At 39.0% G+C, this 20,982-nt stretch overlaps 1 protein-coding gene across 1 annotated transcript; it reads left to right on the top strand.

The window, feature by feature from the left end:
* Positions 1–347: 347 nt before the first annotated feature.
* hhatla (hedgehog acyltransferase like, a) lies at positions 348–19,741 on the top strand. The gene is made up of 12 exons (XM_060905232.1): positions 348–672; positions 4,701–4,840; positions 6,351–6,418; positions 10,620–10,733; positions 12,519–12,713; positions 12,860–13,069; positions 13,390–13,561; positions 14,333–14,477; positions 14,569–14,604; positions 14,790–14,991; positions 18,886–19,027; positions 19,192–19,741. Exons 2-12 carry the CDS (start codon positions 4,735–4,737, stop codon positions 19,314–19,316), a joined length of 1,515 nt encoding a protein of 504 aa, XP_060761215.1. The 5' UTR covers positions 348–672; positions 4,701–4,734; the 3' UTR covers positions 19,317–19,741.
* The last annotated feature ends 1,241 nt before the right edge of the window (positions 19,742–20,982 follow it).

A 20,982-nucleotide genomic window follows, 5' to 3' on the forward strand; every position in this document is an offset into this window, starting at 1 on the left:
AAGAGAGAGGCTGGTAAGGGAAGGACTTTATAACTTGTATATGTTCTACAACATCAACTTTGTTGATAAATGGCTAGTTTACATTTAAAAATTGCAGTCATCTGCAAATTTCTCAGGTACAAGAGGCAACAGTTTGAGATGTACCCTGTCAGAAACTAATGAAGTTCATAGTGTCAGTAATTCAGGCTGCATTACCACCCATCATCCCCATCAAAAAAATTCCAGATATATTGTATATTGATGGGGTTGTTGTTGTTTTTTCAGATGGACAGTTGAGTTCTCTGAGACACTCCCCACCTACACACACACACACACACACACACACACACACACACACACACAAACATCATGCACCCAGGACGAAAGCAACTTCAGTGTGTAACATGCCATGCTGAGCTTATCTTGTAGCCAACAGCAGGTTTATCTTACACAGCACAGCGCAGCACAACTATCCACTGCAGTACTGGAGTGAGTGAGAGCTAAATATACCCCACAACCCTCCCTCCTGCCTCAACATCCACCACCAGCCGCACTGCCGGAACATCGGCACTCTCAAATCAGTACAGATGCATTAAGACAAACCGCACCTTCAACCCTTAACTCTTTTCTTTTCATTTTTTATTCTTTTGGTTGGAGGTTGATATCTGGGCTTCCCTCAAGAGTGGACCTGAGGTTAGTACTTACTGATCATCTTTCCTTCATCTCCACACACTTTTACTGCAGACTTACTGAATTACTAAGAAATTTCTCATGCAGTCCATCCTTCAAAATAAACATTTCAGTGTGCATGCTCTTCATGTTTACTTTAAAACAAAAGTAATAGTTTATTTAGCTAGTTCAGCCACTTTACATGATGAACTCAGGATCAACTGAGCTCCATAAAAGTTCATTGTGTGTTATTTATTGGACACTATTATAAAGATCCCCGTAGTGGCGTGAAAGCCCTGCAGCAATGAGCAACTGCTCGGGCTATAATAGGAAGAGGCTGCTCTGAGTAGCTGACGGTGCTGTTTCTGAGGAGCTGTGAAACGGACACCAACACTTAAGTCGCTCAGACAGTCTTCAAGTTCTTCTCCGAATTTGACAAGCAAATGGTTGCACTACTTTTATTGAATTATTTTGTATCTGCTCAGGTCTTTGGTAGTACATGACACATTAAGAAACTCGTTTATTCTGTAAGTTTTAGATGGTGTTTATTAATGTATGATTTCTAACCATGCTAAAAGAAACATAAATATTTCTACTGATTTTTGTGAGGAATTGGATTTCCTTAGGGTTGGTGACGTGCTGTATTTTGATTGGAAATGGAATAGTACATCAGATCGTTACTCCGACCCATTCCCAGTAAGTCCACAGCAGAAGGGTCTAGCTGCAGTCTCACAGACCACAAGACACACCCACTTTCTTACTGACACACCCACTTCAGTACACGACACACCCCCTGAGATAAGGCATGTTAACAGCCCCTAACTTGAGGTCTGTCCTAGTGTGCAAGATGGCGGCTCTGCGAAGTGGGCGTGTCATGTAGTAGGCGTGTCCTGTAAATACTATACATCCGTAGTTAGACCTACTTAATATTATCCAGAATCAGTTGCTTATTATGAATCAATTTACTGATTCGACTCTTTCGGTCAACTCTGCAAGATTTTATTCATTTAGCTCACCACTCAGAGTGGAAATATCATCATCATCTTCATCATCACATTTACTTTAGTAAATTTAAAAGAAAAATAGCAAAACAACCCTTTCTATGGCTTGCAAAGTTGTTCCTACCAATGGTTAAATTTTTATTCCACAATCCAGTTCACTTATGAGTGATATAGTCTAACCACACTGTTTCTGTGAGTTTAGTCTAAAACATAGCAACTTGGTGGCATCATTAATATCAAATAAAAAAAAAACCCTGAAATATATTTTTTTAAAAAGAGAGAAATTACTTGAAATTATTCACTTGATGAATTAGATCTGAGTCCTTTAAAAAGAGTCGATTCATTAGGCAAGGCAAGGCAAGTTTATTTATATAGCACATTTCATACACAGTGGCAGTTCAATGTGCTTTACAGAAGTAAAAGCAAAACAGTAAACAATAGAGAATAAAATTACATAAAATAAATGGGAAAAATATAATAAGAATTAAACAATAGTAGAAATAAAATAATAAAATGAAGTAGAAGTTCAAATAGGGGGAGAAGAAAAAAAACAGCAGAATAAAATAGAATAAAAGTTAAGTAAAATTTGAAACATGCAGAAACTGTAAAAGTACAGATTATAAAAACATGTATAGAAGACAATATTAATTATTTAACAAAAAGCATCTGAAAACAGCTTGGTCTTTAACCTAGATTTGAAGCTGCCAACAGCAGGAGCATTTTTGATGTCCTCTGGGAGTTGGTTCCATAGCTGTATTGCATAGTAGCTAAAAGCTGCTTCACCACACTTTGTTTTAACAACAGGTTTTAATAGTAAATTTTTCTGTTGCGATCTGGTAGATCTGATTGGGTTAGGCCGCTGCAACATATCAGAGAGGTCATTGGTAGGGCTGTAACGATATGCGTATCGAAATCGAAATCGCGATACGCAGAGCCACGATCCGTATCGCGATACAAGAAGGCAGAATCGCGGTACACCCTTTCAAACTTCTCCTCAGCCCAAAAACAGAGGCGCTTCCAAACTTCAATTTATGAATACTTTTTATTTAAATTACATTTTAAACTTACTTAAATTACTTTTTTTTTATATCTATTAGTAAGTCGTTTTTTCGCCGACCTGCGACAATCTTCTGCGAGTCACGCAACATCCACACTCGCCACTGGCAGAGCATTCATTTCTTTTAAGCGGTCGCCATTCTGGTTGCGACGCGGGGAGCGAATCTGTAAACAAGCAGCTCATTGGCTGGCTAGGTGTGCCACAAGCCAATCACAATCACTTGACCGGAAAGGCATGTCTGCTTGGGCGGAAGCCTTCTGCGGCAGTTACATTTTGACACGCGAGCAATGTTTCACCATAAAAATTCCGTAATTTCCATCTGTTTTCCGCGATCACAGAAAATCATTGGCCCTATGAGAGTGAGACAGTGAGAGAGCCACCCCCCAAAAAAAATCTTAACGGATTTACACGATTTGGAAAAATTACTTTTTCAGAACCGAATAAAACAGAGCTTCCGGCTCAACAGTATTATTTTGAGAAATAAAGCAATCTTTGGATATACATTTGTTCATTTTTGCATACATATTACTCATTCTCTGCAGTGGTCTGAATTATTTGTTATTAAATAGTTAATGTAAGTAAGTAAATGTTAATAAGTCAAATTTACTACTTTAAAAAAGCATTTAAAAAAATCGTGGGCGTATCGAATCGTGGGTCAAAAATAGCGATACGAATCGAATCGTGAGTTGGGTGTATCGTTACAGCCCTAGTAATTGGGCCCTGTACCATTTAGAGATTTGTACACCAGCAGCAATGCTTTAAAGTCAATTCTGTAGCTTACTGGAAGCCAGTGAAGGGACCTTAGAATTGGAGTTAATTAGAACAATTAACATAAAAGAATAATTCACATAAAAGAATCGCTGAACATAGTACCTACGACATCCATGGTCACATTAATTAACCAATTAAATGTATTAATATAGATTATTATAACAGTATAAATTTATGTTGACAATCATCATAGGCTATAATATCAGACAAAAATCCTAAAAAAAACAAAGCTATTTGTGCTATGCTACTCCTGAGACGCCTTTTCTGTCGACCTTTTCCGACAGATTAATTCGTTAAAAGCCGTTTAAACTGACACTGCGATACAAAAAATATTATGATCAACAGAACGTTAACAGAATGTCTTCAAAAATGTACGTTTTTTAAAAAGACTGAAAAGTTTATAATACACGATACAAGCTAGCTGACTCACAGGAGCGCGCATGAGCTCAAAATGTGAAAATACTGTCGTAGTAGGGCACTTGTGGTAACCATGGAAACGAATGGGGGGGGCGGATGTAGGGTGGCAAAAACTTTCAACCAATCAGCGTTCAGATGGCTTGTAGTGCGTGGGAAAGGAAAAGCCAGACTCTCTCTCTCTCTCTCTCTCTCAGTAAAAAATTGTTTCAGTAAAAGAAATAAAGGGTATAACTACAGAATACAAACTGAAGTTCATTAATGAGAAAGAACTTGTGTTTAATTGAAGAGAAATTGAATCGAATTGAGCAGAATTGAACTGTTTTATATACTTTGTAATGTATAAAGTCCTGAGTGCTGAGCTCGACAGTATAAAAGCACAATATAGATTACAGAGTAAATTATAATGTATTTAGTCACCATGTTCTGAATATAGCACCATAATTTCTATAATAATATATTTTCTGTTCACACAATACAAATAGAATGCTGGAAATGACAACATTGTCTTATCGACTGTGTATTACAAATGAGTTATATGTTCAGACACAGTAGCCATGCTTGTTTGAGTAATATTTGGGAAGTCATGGCCTAATGGTTAGAGAAGCATGCTTTGGGACCTATAGGTTGCCGGTTTGATTCCCTGGACCAGCAGGAATGGCTGAAGTGCTCTTGAGCAAGGCACCTAACTCCAAGCTGCTCTGGGTACATTGTATGTTGCTCTGGATAAACGCGTCTGCTAAATGCCTGTAATGTAATGTAACATTTGTTTGCCTATCTGTTGGCTTCATTCCTCTCTTGGATTGCAGTTTCCACTTTGTATTTCGGTGCTAGATTTGAATCATGGGGATCAAGGCGGCTCTGCCGAAGGCTGAGCTCTACCTCTACACAGCTGTCCTCTCTCTGGCTCTGCTGTGGGCAGGAAGCTGGATCATCGAGGCATCCAACGGTGAGTTATACCACATTTCTGGATAAAGTGATACGAATGTGGTTAATATAGCCTGTTTTATGAAGGACACTGACGTACTGGACAGTGATGAGAGGATCAGAGTGACTCACATTATATCACACGCAGAAGGAGGTCTAATTAACTTCATCCCACAAGGGATTTGGTGCTATTTTAAACATTATGGAATATTAAAAGGAATGAAGTTCAGTATAATTTTAGCCCAGTTATTGAAAGTTGAAATGAAGAGCTCAGGTCAGGATTGGATTCTGTCTCATTGTTAAGTCACTTGCCGAATGGATAGACGAGAACTTGTACACAGCGGTCATGAATCTGGAATTGATCTTCAACCATTTAAAAAATTTTTTGTGACCTCCACCAAAAGATGCCAAGCATCAGATCTACCGCTTGGAGAAGTTATTCAGAGTGAATCATGAGTCAGTGTCGCATTTGAATGACATAACTATCACAAGGAGCTTTTAATGCCAACCATCCTCCCACATATATGCAATAGGTGTTACATAACTGTTTATTATTCATTTTCCAAGAACACAGACAGGTTTCTGTTCAAATAGAGATGGAGATCTGAATTATTACAGTTGAATAAATATTGTTAAGATCTCTGTGTCAGGTTTATCTCAGCAGTCTTCCAACCAATCTTTCATCAATATATACTGCACATTATATATATAATGCTGAAAAGATATACACTGAGAATTATTTTGGTTTAAAAAAAAAATATATATATATATATATATATATATATATATATATATATATATATATATATATATATATATATATATATATATATAGTCACAGTTTCACAAATTGGAGCAAGTCTTACGTCATGTGATCATGGTCATTCATTCATTCATTCATTCATGTTCAGTAACTGCTTTATCCTGGTGAGGGTCATGGTGGATCCTGAGAAAGTGCTCGCTACAGAACCAAAAGTCCAGGAGGTGGAGCTGGACCTGATCCAACTCCTCCTATAAGCCTACCCCAACCCTTAACCCAACAACATGGAACAGAACATGTCAGAACACATACAGTATTTCCAACAGGAAACATATTGAATTGTCTCAACTTTTGGCTCGACTCCATCCAGGGAGGAGGAGCTGGATCAGATCTGACTCCACCGCCTAGATTATTGCTTCTGCAGCAAGGGGTACATGCTTATCTCGGGAACATTTCCTGGATGGAACAGCAATTCATACAGGGCACCATACAGCTTGACACTCATTTACACCTTTTAATATTGCCAATGCACATACTGGTGCGTTTTTGGGAAATGGGAGAAAAGGAAACCGGAGGAAAAAGGAAACGTACACAGACACAGTGAGAACATGCGAAATTCCACACAGGCAGTAACCTGAGATCAGGATCGACCCACAGACTCTGTAGAGCTCTAAGATGCACTATTTCCACATTTAAAAAATGTAATTAAGCACGGAAATCAAATCTACAGTATTTCCTTCACTAAGTGCATGCTTTTTATTTGTATTTCCAGAGAATGTTAACAGGAAGGCCTTTAAGGGGACTGTGAAACCAGGATGGCACTACTTTGGCAGAAAAATGGTGAATATGAGCGATTGTATTCTCAAACAGGTTCACTGAAAGAGGTAGAGCTTATTAGCGGCACGAAAAGCCATAATAAAGCTCGCTGGGATTGCTTACATCAATTATTCAGTACTACAGTGCACAGAAGAGATGCACATTTCAGTATTCATGAAAACTTTATTCCATTTTATTCATGACACTCGATACAAAAGGGTGGTGTGATGCGGCCTGATGCAAAAGTCCCAACGTTGATTATTTTCCAATAACAGCACATTCTCAAGTGTTTTATTTCTCTTAAACCACAGCAATTTGTCAGTGGTGATTTTTTTTATCAGGTTATAGTTCCATTTAATGTTGTGAAATATCTGTGAAACAAGTAGTTCCTGTAATCTTTTTACAGAAAACTTAGTTTCAACAATTGCACCTTTTAAAAAAAAATCTGTTTATGTAGAATGTCTACACAATTCCATGTAATGTATAAGATGTTACTCATGAAATGCAGAAGTATTTGAACGAACGCATTGAGATAAACTACTGGAACAATGTCAGAGCTGCTGTTACAGACAATTAATCAACATATTCTAACCAAACAGATGCATGATAAAGTGGTTACATTATTATAATATACAATCATTATACAGTACTATTCATAAAGGGTGTGGGGTGTTTTGTTTTTTTCTTTTTTTAGCTGAAAGAGAAATCCTTTTTGAAGATATGTGAAATTTGCCTGGATATTTATTGAATATATATATATATATATATATATATATATATATATATATATATATATATATATATATATATATATGTTATTTACCAGCTGGGAGGTCCGTATCTTGAAATATCGTGACCAAGGTCTTGAAAGTACTGAGCGAGGCCCTCTGGGCTGAGGTCAGTATTCAAGGCCGAGGTCACGGTATTTCACCATATGGACCGACCTTAAGCTGGTAAATAATATATATTTTTTTTCTTTACCAAATTCTAACAAAACAAGAGGGCCCGAAAGGGAAAACCGAGCCGAGCTGCCATTTTGAATCCTCATTCACGGCTGTAATGCAAATTGTTTCCTCCTCGGTATACAAGTGCACTTCCATGGCAGGAAAAAAACTACATTTTGCCACCTATGTAGTCCCCTATTTATACAAAATTGAGTCATTCAGGATTCAGCCATGTTTTTGCTCGGCGTTAGCAAGTTACAGGTTTTTAGCTTTCTCCTGAAATGTTTTCTTTTATATCTTCCTCCTCAGGGTAGTAAAACTTGCTTTCGCTGTGAAGACTGTCGTTATTGCTATCCATGCTGTAAAATTAATGCTATTCTCCTCAGAAATGCGAAAATAAATGTTGACAAAAATTGCTACTATGTTTGCTGTTGTTGTGAACGAGCGAGTCGCCAGAGGTCCGCAACTGGGGTCTGTAACTGGGGTCCGTATTGTAGGATATAGACCTGCTCGCTAGCCAATCAGAGCACGGGATTTGATGGAAACTGGACCGCGAAAAAAATAAATATGCTTTATTTCTTAGAATTGTTACAATTTTAGATACAAGACATTTGCATATATATATATATATATATATATATATATATATATATATATATATATATACAAACTTTGTTATAGATTTCTATTTTATGACTTCTACATTATAGAATCAGTACAAAAACATTTTAGAGTTCCAAATGTTCGTTTTCCAGCACAAAATTAAATATTACAGAAAAAAATGTTTGTATCTGAGCAGCATATTACATAAGAGCGCACTTTTAAGATTAAAAAAGAAAACATAATGAAGGCTACTGGGTTTTGGTGCAAAATGAAGACGCGAGTGTGACAGTCAAAGTGTGCAGAAGAACTGTGGCTGGTTCTGTAAGGCCCCGTCACACTTATTCGGAATTAGCAGGAAACAAGCAGAACCAGCCGGAATGAAAAATTTTTCAAAATTCGTGCCACATTCGGGTGGGAATTTCAAACTGACCAACATTCTTACAGCTTTGTAAGAATGCCATTCAAATACTTAGAATGCACTTTGAACCCAGCTCGAATGATTCTTGCATATTCCGGGTGTATTAGCTTTCAAATGCAGTTCAAATGTAGTTGGAACACAGTAGGAATACCTAGAATGCTGTTAGAATGCTGTAAGAATATTAAGAATGCACTTCGAATGCCGTACGAGTGCGGTTCGATTGCTGCCCGAATACCACCCAAAGTCTGGTCAGAAGGTGCCTCGAATGCTGTACGAATTCACCTCAAATGCAGTCAGAACGCTCCCGGAATAGCCGCCGAATATGTTTCGAATGTCTAAGAATTCAAAGAGAATGCAGCTCGAATACTTAGAATGTACTTCGAATATCCCGGAATATATGAAGAATTTTCATTCCGACGGCATTCTGGCTCAATCGAGGCACATTCGGGACATTCTGGCAGGATTTGAAGTGGCTTGCCATTTTGATTTTTCCCTCAAACATGATCAGAATGTTTCGAATGCTATTGGAATGCCGTAAGAATATTTAGAATGCAGTTAGAATACACTTTGAATGCTGTTCGATATTTCTCCTCTTCGAATGCACCTCGAATGTTTTGAGCATGAGGAAAACATTCGGGCCGGCCACAAGAATGGGCCTGAATGTTTGGAATGCACTCAGAATGCAGTCAGAATTTTTAGAATGCACTTCGAATATCCCGGAATCTCATCTCATCTCATTATCTGTAGCCGCTTTATCCTGTTCTACAGGGTCGCAGGCAAGCTGGAGCCTATCCCAGCTGACTACGGGAGAAAGGCGGGGTACACCCTGGACAAGTCGCCAGGTCATCACAGGGCTGACACATAGACACAGACAACCATTCACACTCACATTCACACCTACGGTCAATTTAGAGTCACCAGTTAACCTAACCTGCATGTCTTTGGACTGTGGGGGAAACCGGAGCACCCGGAGGAAACCCACGTGGACAAGGGGAGAACATGCAAACTCCACACAGAAAGGCCCTCGCCGGCCACGGGACTTGAACCCGGACCTTCTTGCTGTGAGGCGACAGCGCTAACCACTACACCACCGTGCCACCCATATCCCAGAATATACGAAGAATTTTCATTCCGACAGCATTCCGGCTCATTCCGCCTCTAGTGTGACTACCCTATAAGATACTCAGTAAAACCTACAGCTCATTTCCTTATAAAACTGCACTCATTGGACCTGAGACAACTGTTTTTTTTAGAGCAAAGGGTCATCTCACACCAAATATTGACTTTGTTTCATTTATTATGGCTTACTGCTGTTTATAGTATTTTTTTTTTAAAGCTAGACGGCCTTTCGATTTCATAAAATCGGTGAAATTTAGTTCCGTCTGAAATGTGGTCATTGTGATATATGTTTATTTCTGTAATATCTCACAAAATACCAGGGCATTCTGTGGCTGGGAAGTTATTTAATTTGAAGGGATTAAAGCAAATAATGTGCATGAACTCGCTCGCTTCGCGCAGTCAAGCAGACAGAGGAAGTCCATGTGCGCATGCGCAGGTTTACCTTCTTCTTCTTCTTTTGGGTTTTACAGCAGCTGGCATCCACAGTGCTGCATTACTGCCATCTACAGGTTTACCTTTGAGCGTGCACTGACAGTTCCATCATTCTGTCACTAAACGAACAGCTGATCACACCGAGGTGCTCGCTGAGTGCCGATATTTATTAGTTTGGTCCTGCGTTTCCTTTCCTTCATATATGACATAACGTCTTTTCTTCTCGCTTTCCATTACTATAGTCGGTCTTTCACGTTTCATTCGCACACTCACATCCTCCATTTTTCTTTCCTGTTTCAGATTTGTATCCCACAATGCCTTGCGTGAACGGGGAAAGCCCACCACGTGATGCATGATGTAGTATCTTGAAATAGGTCATGGTGAAGCAGGAAAAAATAGTGGAGGATTTAGGGCCATGTGGCCCTAAATACATGAATTGTTCTGTTTAAAAAAAACGAATAAAATTGGAAGTCTCTGATTCAAATTTAGTAGCTTTCGGTCCACTAAACAAAAATAATTAGGTGTCGGGGAAAATCCTTTTTATGACTTGCACTTGAAAAATCTGAAAGGCAGTCTACTTTTAATGCTGAAACATTTAATTTCATTAATTTTTAAGCCATTTTTTTGAGTAGCTGATGAAATAAGATCAGCTCTTGGTTGTTCACTTAGATGTCTGGACCTGGTGTAGTAATTGATTTCCTCTCCTCAGGATGTGGCTGACTTTGAGTGGGCGATGTGGTTCACCACCTTCCGTAACCACATCCTGTTCGCCTTCTCTGGGCATGTGATCTTCGCCAAAATATGCTCCATGATTTCTCCCAAGGTGGGTCAGATTGTTTCAGAGTAGCATATTTTTTACCATAACAACTATAACTACCTGTATTTATGCATGTGCATTTACAGACTGCATGGATTGACATACGCTTAGTCGAAAGCTTATTTCATTATTAAATTGTACTTAATAAACTGGCACGTCAGTGTGTATATATCTCTTCTAAGTGTGAAGTCGTTTACTATAAAAGTAATTGATTTTGAATAAAGCACTGTAAAGCTGTACCATACTGCCTGTGTATTGTCCTAAGTAGCAAATGCATTGGGTTTTTTTTCTTTTGCTTCCTGGAAGATTGGTATAGACAGATGTAAGGTAACAGTTATTTTTAAATGCTTTAACATTTGCATGTTTCTATTTCATTTCCATTAACTCATCTTAAGTGCTTACGTCATACTGCTTTATATTCGGTTTTCTTAATAACTGCTTGCTTATGACATTTTACACCACAGCATGGTTGAGTTCTCGATTCTGATTGGTCAGGAGGAGTTAAAATGGAAATCAAAGCACTTGATCTTACACTTGGATTAAGAAAATGCATAATTGTTGATATGGAGACATTTATGTATTTAGCCGTTATGGAAGGAGTCTCCAGTAACAGTCGGTGGTAAAGCTGTACGTTTTCCGACCCTGGAAATTCTTCAAGACAGTAATTTTAAATTTCTTGCAACCATGACAAGATGTATTTTTGTTTTACTAATTTTGAGAGAGAGAAACCAGAGCGGGGCGGCATGGTGGTGTAGTGGTTAGTGCTGTCGCCTCACAGCAAGAAGGTCCGGGTTCGAGCCCCGTGGCCGGCGAGGGCCTTTCTGTGCGGAGTTTGCATGTTCTCCCCGTGTCCGCATGGGTTTCCTCTGGGTGCTCCGGTTTCCCCCACAGTCCAAAGACATGCAGGTTAGGTTAACTGGTGACTCTAAATTGACCGTAGGTGTGAATGGTTGTCTGTGTCTATGTGTCAGCCCTGTGATGACCTGGCGACTTGTCCAGGGTGTACCCCGCCTTTCGCCCGTAGTCAGCTGGGATAGGCTCCAGCTTGCCTGCGACCCTGTAGAAGGATAAAGCGGCTAGAGATAATGAGATGAGATGAGAAACCAGAGAGGCTGGTGAGGGGACAAGTGTACAGACGTAGCTTCTAAATGATAACAGGAACGAACTTGTTTTGTGGACATTCCGTAATATTAAATGTAACTGTAAATGGATAAAAAGTATGATGTATCGTACTTTAATAAATAAAATTTGCTAGCATTGTCAATTTGCTGTGGAGTAGGAAGAATAAAACATTTCAGGGCATGCTGTCGTCTTTGTTTTATTCATCACAATATCAGTACCTACAGTAAGTATATTGTAAATATATTGTAATAATAATAATAATAATAATTATAATAATGTTAATTCAATACTGTTCATTACCCTGTCCACCAACATTACTATATTTATTTATAATAGTACTAGATTACTACTACTAATGCTCAAACCAAAGGGCCTAATGGTTAGAGAAGCAGCTTTGGGCCCAAAAGGTTGCTGGTTTGATTCCCTGGACCAGCAGGAGTGGCTGAAGTGCCCTTGAGCAAGGCACCTAACCCCCAACTGCTCCCCAGGCTGCTCTGGGTATGTTGTAGGTCACTCTAGATAAGAGCATCTGCTAAATGCCATTAACATAATGTAGAAACAAGAAGTCTCTTTAATACAAGACCTTCTGTGACCATATAATCTTCGTGCTCAGTGTGCTATAAATAGATTATTTTGCTTTTCTAATGCGTTCTTTATCCTGATCCACAGCACAGGTCTCTGATCTACATGCTGTATGGCTTCGTGTCTGTGCTGGTCATCATGGGCTGGACGTATGTCTCTCTCGTCCTGTCTCACTGCATCCTCCTCTACAGTGTAGCCCTTGTTAAGAAGAAGTGGCTCTGCTTCCTGGCTGGACTTACCAGCTTGGCCACCTTCAAGATGGAGCCCTTCAGCTCTTGGCAGGTGGGCGGCTGTGCTACTGATTTGTTCTCGTTCATTTCGCAGAAAATGTACCACGAATAAAACATCAGTGTTCAGTCCTTTTAAACATCTCCATAAGCTTTGACATATTTATTTCTGATTCTGGAATTGCTCTCTGGCTTGTTTAGGGTGGTTTCGTCACGGGAACCTTCGAGTTCCAGGATATTCTGTTCTATGGAGGCTGTGGGTTCTCCATCATGCGCTGCATGAGTTTCGCATTGGAGAACTGCGAGAAGAAGGACGGCCACTACAGCTTCATGGATTTGATCCAGTACAACTTCTACCTCCCTTTCTTCTTCTTCGGACCCATTATGACGTTTGATCGATTCCACGTGCAGGCGAGTCTCTTATGTTTCATTTCTAACACCTTGATATTAACTTTATTAGAACTGCTACATTGACATTTACATAGTCAGTGTATTAGAGGAGTTCTTCAGTGTTTCCAACCTAATCACTGTTCATTGCATGTGTTGTCTATGTGCATTTACCACAAACGGGAATTTCAGTACATATCGCTTTGCTGAGAAAAGAGCGAAAACTTATTTCCTCAAAGCTCAGTTATAATGCAGTTTTTGAATTGCATCAATATTAAGTTGAAAATGCTGGAGTATTCCTTTAAACCGTTGAGTTCTATAATGCGATGATGTTCTATCTTCAGGCCAACAACCCAAACCTGATTCGTAAAGATCGAGAGATGTGGAATATCACCATCAGGGCTTTGGTGCACCTTGGAGCCATTTTGGTGGTGGACGTGTTTTTCCATTACCTGTATATTTTGACTATCCCGAGTGACATGAAGCTGGTGAAAGACTTGTCTGATTGGTCATTAGGTCAGTTTCAGCTTCCTATCATAATGTAACACAGTCATCAAAAGTAATTAGATGCATGTGACCAGACTAATTATCATGAATTATCACTAATTATCATGAATAGTCCACAACAGAGGTCAGACTTCACATAAATCCATATTTGAAATTAGAACAAGCCAAAAAAAAAGATATAAAAGTTAGAAACAAAAAAAAAGATAGCTTTACAAAATCATTGTGCATTATAAAAATCTTTCGTCATGAATCTCAGTAAGAAAACACTGAGGCAAATGTCTGTTAATTAATAATTAGCAGCTCCTCCATTTTTTGATTGACCAATTAGTCCAAGTCCCACCCACTTGGTTTCTTTCTACTCACAAGAATTGACAGTTTCACCTGGAGTAAAGTTGGTGTGAAGTACTAATAGGAGAAAATGTGCGTCTTTCACATCGCACATCTTTTCCGCTTTTGTGAATTTGCTTTTCCATCAGAATTTGGACTAAGAATGTTCTTCACATTTGGTCTGATGGCTGCTTTTCCAAAAAAAAAAAAAAGGCAGAAAAATGTAGTTTTCAGGTGTCTCCCATATCTCCATAGGAAGAATTCAAAATTGTCCATGTTACAGCTAAATCGTATGTATTAACACCTCAGTGGGCGTGTCTGGTTTGGGGCGGTGCTAGATTAGGAGTGATGAAAAGTGAACAATGAGAGCTGTAAACACTGTAAATCAAATTCCTTGGAGTCTATTCCAGAATTTTCGTACGTCAACATGGATTGGTTTTGTCTTCCTTCCAGCTGGTTTGGCGTACTCGAACCTGGTTTATGACTGGGTGAAATCAGCCGTCATGTTTGGCGTTATCAATACAGTGTCTCGGCTAGACCACCTGGACCCTCCCCAGCCCCCTAAGTGTATCACCATGCTGTACGTCTTCGCTGAAACGTAAGTATAGACACATTATATGTGCTTTGACACACAGATTTTTTTTAAAGCAATTCTGTTTAACTCATTACATTTGGTTTAAAATTTCTAGGCACTTTGACAGAGGAATCAACGACTGGCTATGCAAGTGAGCAAAATGAACCGTCTCATGTAAACTGCTCTAACAAACACAAAATACAGAATATATATAAACGAGTTTCCAGAATGATATATTTTGGGGCACAGAAGGCAAGATATGCATCTAAAAGGCTTATAATAGTATACTATAAGATATACTGCAGAGAACAAGTCTTCCTTTTCTTTATTATCAAGGTATGTCTATGATTACATTGGTGGAAATCATGATGGAATCTTCAGGGAGCTGATCGCGACAATCTGCACCTTTGGCATCACTACTCTGTGGCTCGGACCTTGTGAACTGGTGTACATTTGGTCCTTCTTCAACTGCTTCGGCCTGAACTTTGAGCTGTGGGTGGCTAAGCTCTTCTCCTTGCCCCCTTTGTCTACCATTGAGGTATGATACTGTCAATCACAGGCACAGCAGTTGGTTTGAATTATTAGGAATGAGCAGGTTATCCAGGTGTTGCCCGGGTTTTGCAAAATTCTGGGTTGTCCCCAGACTTCCATGTCAAATTTGGTGAAGATCCATCGAACACCCACCCAGGGGCCCACCAGGGACTCCTGGGGCCCAAATATGGAATTTCTGAGTTCTGCCAAATTGTGGCTATCTCCGTGCCAGGTTTAGTGAACATCTGTCCAGAGTTTGTGTTGATAAATGTAACATGAAAGGCATTAAGGGAGGGGTGGGTGGATGTTGTGCCCCCCAGGGACCTCCCTGGGGCCCGTACATTAATTTTGTTTATATCTGCAAAATTCCGGGTCATGCTCCGACCTACTTGCCAAATTTGGTGAAAATCCGTCAAGGACTGGCAACGTTAGCTCAAGACAAACAAACAAACAAACAAAAAAACTTTGCCGCTTATTATATAGACGTTAATAGACATGCAAACACATCAGGGCATGTTGTTATAGGAACATAATCAATGACGGGGAGTGCAGTGCATCCTGAAGTAGATTTTTCAACATGGCCTGAAGTGTTTTATTCCTCTTATACATGTAATATGTTTTTATTAATTAAATGATGATATGCTGTTCATTTATAGTTACACTTAAATTTGTGAAGGTCCATGAAACAAGTTCCTGTTTGCATTTACGTTATAGTAGCATAAACATTCCTTCATTCCCTCAATAGCATGTCTTTTTCCTCACCAGGTTAATAAAGCAAAAATAACAACAACAACAACAACAACAACAACAATAATAATAATAATAATAATAATAATAATAAGCGCAACTTGCTGTTACCAAGAAACCACAAAAGCCTGAAGACTTTCCCATTTTGGAAAACCTAAAATTCGAGCTTTGCCTTTGCTGATACTGGAGACTCCTTTCAAAAATGCTAATTTAACTTCGTATGGAAAACCTAAGCATATTCAGTACTGTGCTTTTTTTCCCATACAAACTTTGTTATAGATTTCTATTTTATGACTTCTACATTATCGAGTCACAATATTACAAAAACATTTTAGAGTTCCAAACATTCGGGGTTTTTTTCCAGTACAAAATTAAATGTTACAGAAAAAAAAAGTTTGTAACCTGTCAGAACAGTATATTCCATAAGAGAGCACTTTTCAGATTAAAAAAGAAAACATAATGAAGGCTGCTGGGTTTTGGTGCAAAATGAAGAAACGAATGTGACAAAGTGTCCAGAAGAACTGTGGCTGGTTCTTTAAGATGCTCAGTAAAACCTACAGCTCATTTCCTTATCAAACTGCACTCACTGGACCTGAGACTATATATTTTTTAAAGCAAAGGATCGTCTCACACCAAATATTGACTTGGTTTCATTTATTATGGCTTACTGATTATTGTTTATAATATTTTTTAATGCTGAAACATTTCATTTCATTATTTTTTAAGCCATTTTTGGTCTACAGCATTTCTTTACATCTGCCTAAGACTTTTGCACAGGACTGTATTTCACAGTTATTCCATGAAATCGAATCGTACAACCCCGATTCCCAAAAAGTTGGGACAAAGTACAAATTGTAAATAAAAACGGAATGCAATAATTTACAAATCTCAAAAACTGATATTGTATTCACAATAGAACATAGACAACATATCAAATGTCGAAAGTGAGACATTTTGAAATTTCATGTCAAATATTGGCTCATTTGAAATTTCATGACAGCAACACATCTCAAAAAAGTTGGGACAGGGGCAATAAGAGGCTGGAAAAGTTAAAGGTACAAAAAAGGAACAGCTGGAGGACCAAATTGCAACTCATTAGGTCAATTGGCAATAGGTCATTAACATGACTGGGTATAAAAAGAGCATCTTGGAGTGGCAGCGGCTCTCAGAAGTAAAGATGGGAAGAGGATCACCAATCCCCCTAATTCTGCGCCGACAAATAGTGGAGCAATATCAGAAAGGAGTTCGACAGTGTAAAATTGCAAAGAGTTTGAACATATCACCATCTACAGTGCATAATATCATCAAAAGATTCAGAGAATCTGGAAGAATCTCTGTGCGTAAGGGTCAAGGCCGGAAAACCATACTGGGTGCCCGTGATCTTCGGGCCCTTAGACGGCACTGCATCACATACAGGCATGCTTCTTTATTGGAAATCTCAAAATGGGCTCAGGAATATTTCCAGAGAACATTATCTGTGAACACAATTCACCGTGCCATCCGCCGTTCCCAGCTAAAACTCTATAGTTCAAAGAAGAAGCCGTATTTAAACATGATCCAGAAGCGCAGACGTCTTCTCTGGGCCAAGGCTCATTTAAAATGGACTGTGGCAAAGTGGAAAACTGTTCTGTGGTCAGACGAATCAAAATTTGAAGTTCTTTATGGAAATCAGGGACATTCGGACTAAAGAGGAGAAGGACGACCCAAGTTGTTATCAGCGCTCAGTTCAGAAGCCTGCATCTCTGATGGTATGGGGTTGCATTAGTGCGTGTGGCATGGGCAGCTTACACATCTGGAAAGACACCATCAGTGCTGAAAGGTATATCCAGGTTCTAGAGCAACATATGCTCCCATCCACACGACGTCTCTTTCAGGGAAGACCTTGCATTTTCCAACATGACAATCCCAAACCACATACTGCATCAATTACAGCATCATGGCTGTGTAGAAGAAGGGTCCGGGTACTGAACTGGCCAGCCTGCAGTCCAGATCTTTCACCCATAGAAAACATTTGGCGCATCATAAAACGGAAGATACGACAAAAAAGACCTAAGACAGTTGAGCAACTAGAATCCTACATTAGACAAGAATGGGTTAACATTCCTATCCCTAAACTTGAGCAACTTGTCTCCTCAGTCCCCAGACATTTACAGACTGTTGTAAAGAGAAAAGGGGATGTCTCACAGTGGGAAACATGGCCTTGTCCCAACTTTTTTGAGATGTGTTGTCATGAAATTTAAAATCACCTAATTTTTCTCTTTAAATGATACATTTTCTCAGTTTAAACATTTGATATGTCATCTATGTTCTATTCTGAATAAAACATGGAATTTTGAAACTTCCACATCATTGCATTCCATTTTTATTTACAATTTGTACTTTGTCCCAACTTTTTTGGAATCGGGGTTGTACATGAGCTGATAGCAGATGAGGCGCGTAGCACCAAGTTGGCTATAAGCCATGTACAATGAGATTGAGTGGAATAACTGTTTTATTCGATCCACATTCACTGGATTTTGAGAAACAAAGCATTTTTATTTTTAGCAAATTTGATCAATAAAAACTTTAAACAAAACGTCTGATAAAATAATTTCCGCTTAGAATGTAAACACACCGGCGAAATGACAGGAGCAATTTGTGAAAAATGCTATAATAACAATTCTTGAAAAATAAAAAAGATACCATCTTACCATCAAATACTTTTAATCCATATTTTGTTGCTTTTTAATTTTTTATTTTTTTTTGGGGGGGGGGGGTTGTTTTTGAGTAGAGGTTTTATTTCATCCTCGGTTGGTTCAGCAACACGCTCCACCATTTTGTTTTTCTCTACTCACGGTATATGAGCTGATAGCCTAGTAGTAGAGTAGCCAATCAAAGTGTGCGATTGCTCATATCCAGTGAATGTGGATAGAATAAATATATATAGACATAAAATTTTGTTTATATGGAGCATCTGCTATTTAATTCCCTGTGTAAGTTGTTACTACAGAAAAGATATTGTATTCGAACAAGAAGTACTGTCAGAGCTGATGTTAGAAAATTAATCAACACCTTCTGACCAATCAGAATAAACAGTTCAACAGTGCTGTGGTATAAATTGTTTTAATGCAATAAAGGTCAGTTGGGTTAAACAACATTTTTTTTTTCTTTGAAGGGTCTTATGTCCGAGGCAACGTCACGGCGTATCAGAGGGCTGTTCAACGCTGTTAACTTCTGGCAAATCGTCCTGTATAACGTTCTCGCGCTGAACAGCCTGGATTTTGCCAAGTTGGTGGCCAAGAGACTGTTGTTCAAGGGTAAGTGATATTTTAACATAAAATTATAGTGCAGAACTATTTCTTGTATAGTTCAGTCGAGTCCATATGTAATTGCATCAATGCTTAGTAAAGGAATAGTTTCGCCAAAAATAAAATAATGATTTTCTAAAAGCTGCTCTGCTGGCTGTTGTTTCTCCCCCCAGGCTTCCCCCTGTCCACTCTCTCAGTGCTCTTAGTGACCTACTGCGGAATACAGCTGGTGAAGGAGCGCGAGCGAAAACAGGCTCTCCTCGAAGAACTTGAGCTGAGCAAACTCAAAACCGATTAAACGAACAGGCAGCGACGTTTTGCCGAATCCGAGCTTCTCATACCAAACCCAAGCAGCTCCCGTCACCACGGTCACTGCTCCAAACAAGCCTGTTTAACAAGTGTTTTTTTCTAAACTGTGAATAGGCTTCAAGTGCACTTGCCGTACAATTTCTAACTCCTTTCTCAGAGACTGCCACATACGAACCAAGTGCATTTTTTTATTCATTTTATTTACATTTATTATGGATTGTCTGGAGAATGGGCTTGCCAAATATTTTATGCAGATATAATATATAGAATGATTAAAGATGAAAAGTCTTTATGGGTTTGTGTCTTGTCTGTTGTCTGTTCCTGTCATTGAATATAGCAGGTTTTGTCTGGACATTAAAATCTATTTCTTATAATCGCTTCAAATCTGTTACTTCATAACCATGTTAACAGACAGCTATAAGGGTTTGTTGATCATAGTGTTTCTAAAAAGGAAGCTGATCCACGAATCTTTTTATCTTCTGTGAGAAGATTAGATGACACATTTTTGCGCATCACACACATACTACGTCATCAAACATAAACCTGCGTATGTTGACTAGTTACTGATTTTTGTGTTATACATGAGCCAATGGAAATAAAGTTTCTATATCCATTATTCAGCTCACTTTCTTTAATAATGTGGGCCATCAACATTCATTTGACCAAAAAAAAAAAAAATCATACTAAAAAGTTCCTTGGCTTTTCCCTCTGGAGGAACCGTTAATAAAGGTTCTGTAGAAACCTCCAACCAACAATTTTCCTTTCAGAGAGGATCTCCATTAAAAATTCCTTTTCAAAATCATCCAAAGAACTCTTGAGGAACCTTTTAAGGATTGTATGAAAAGGTTCCCCAGTTCAAGTTCTGATGTCCAATCCAGCTTGGCTATTTCCATGCCTTAACACAGGTGTCCTTCCTGTGTGGACTAGTACCCATCCAAGCTGTATTCCTGCCTCATGGCCAGTGCTCCAGTGATGGTCTCCAGATCCACCATGACCTTGACCAGAATAAAGGTCTTACTCAAGATGAATGAATGAGTAGACTAGTTGGAAAAATGCTCTCAGTACCACCATAAGATTAACTGGAGGCCAGGGGAAACAACACGATGACATAGTGGCTACAGCCTCTATGTGAGGCAGTAGCCACAAAAAGAACGTAGTTACACAAGGAAGTAATTATGGAAGGAAGAATGGATGGAAGCAAACTGTGCTGGACTTTTCTGGGTTAGAATTAAGAAACCCTTCCCACTATGTAAATGAGGCAGAACAGCTACATACTAATGTGTACCAAAGTGCAGGTCGTTTGCATTCAAACTCATGACCCTCAACAGCATTCTCTTCTTAACATTTCAAGCATGTTCTGCTCTTCGTCTTTGATCAACAAGCAAACTTAATGCTAAATTTTTCTTCACCATCTTATCCTTGTGCTAGTCTACTTGACCAACACGTCAGCGGTTGGTTAGAATTTTCTAGTCAAGATGGCGGCAGGAAAGGGGGAGGGAAGATAAAGGTGTCTCAAATGTCAGGTCCTCCAAATACGAGTCCTATGGCTTTACTCAGTTCTAAAATTAAACACAGCTGATAGCCAGTGGCAGCTGAGTGGCAAAGCGACACTACACCAGCCTCTATTTCTCTCTCATAGAGTCACACCGTTAACA

Source organism: Neoarius graeffei, chromosome 23, assembly GCF_027579695.1.
Source record: "Neoarius graeffei isolate fNeoGra1 chromosome 23, fNeoGra1.pri, whole genome shotgun sequence".
NCBI lineage: Eukaryota > Metazoa > Chordata > Actinopteri > Siluriformes > Ariidae > Neoarius > Neoarius graeffei.

Excerpts from the sequence above, each read along its gene's own strand:
- hhatla (XM_060905232.1), top strand. The coding sequence starts at position 4,735 with ATGGGGATCAAGGCGGCTCTGCCGAAGGCTGAGCTCTACCTCTACACA. Across the intron at positions 10,734-12,518 it reads GCTCCATGATTTCTCCCAAG|CACAGGTCTCTGATCTACAT; the intron begins GTGGGTCAGATT and ends CCTGATCCACAG. Across the intron at positions 14,992-18,885 it reads CCCCTTTGTCTACCATTGAG|GGTCTTATGTCCGAGGCAAC; the intron begins GTATGATACTGT and ends TTTTCTTTGAAG.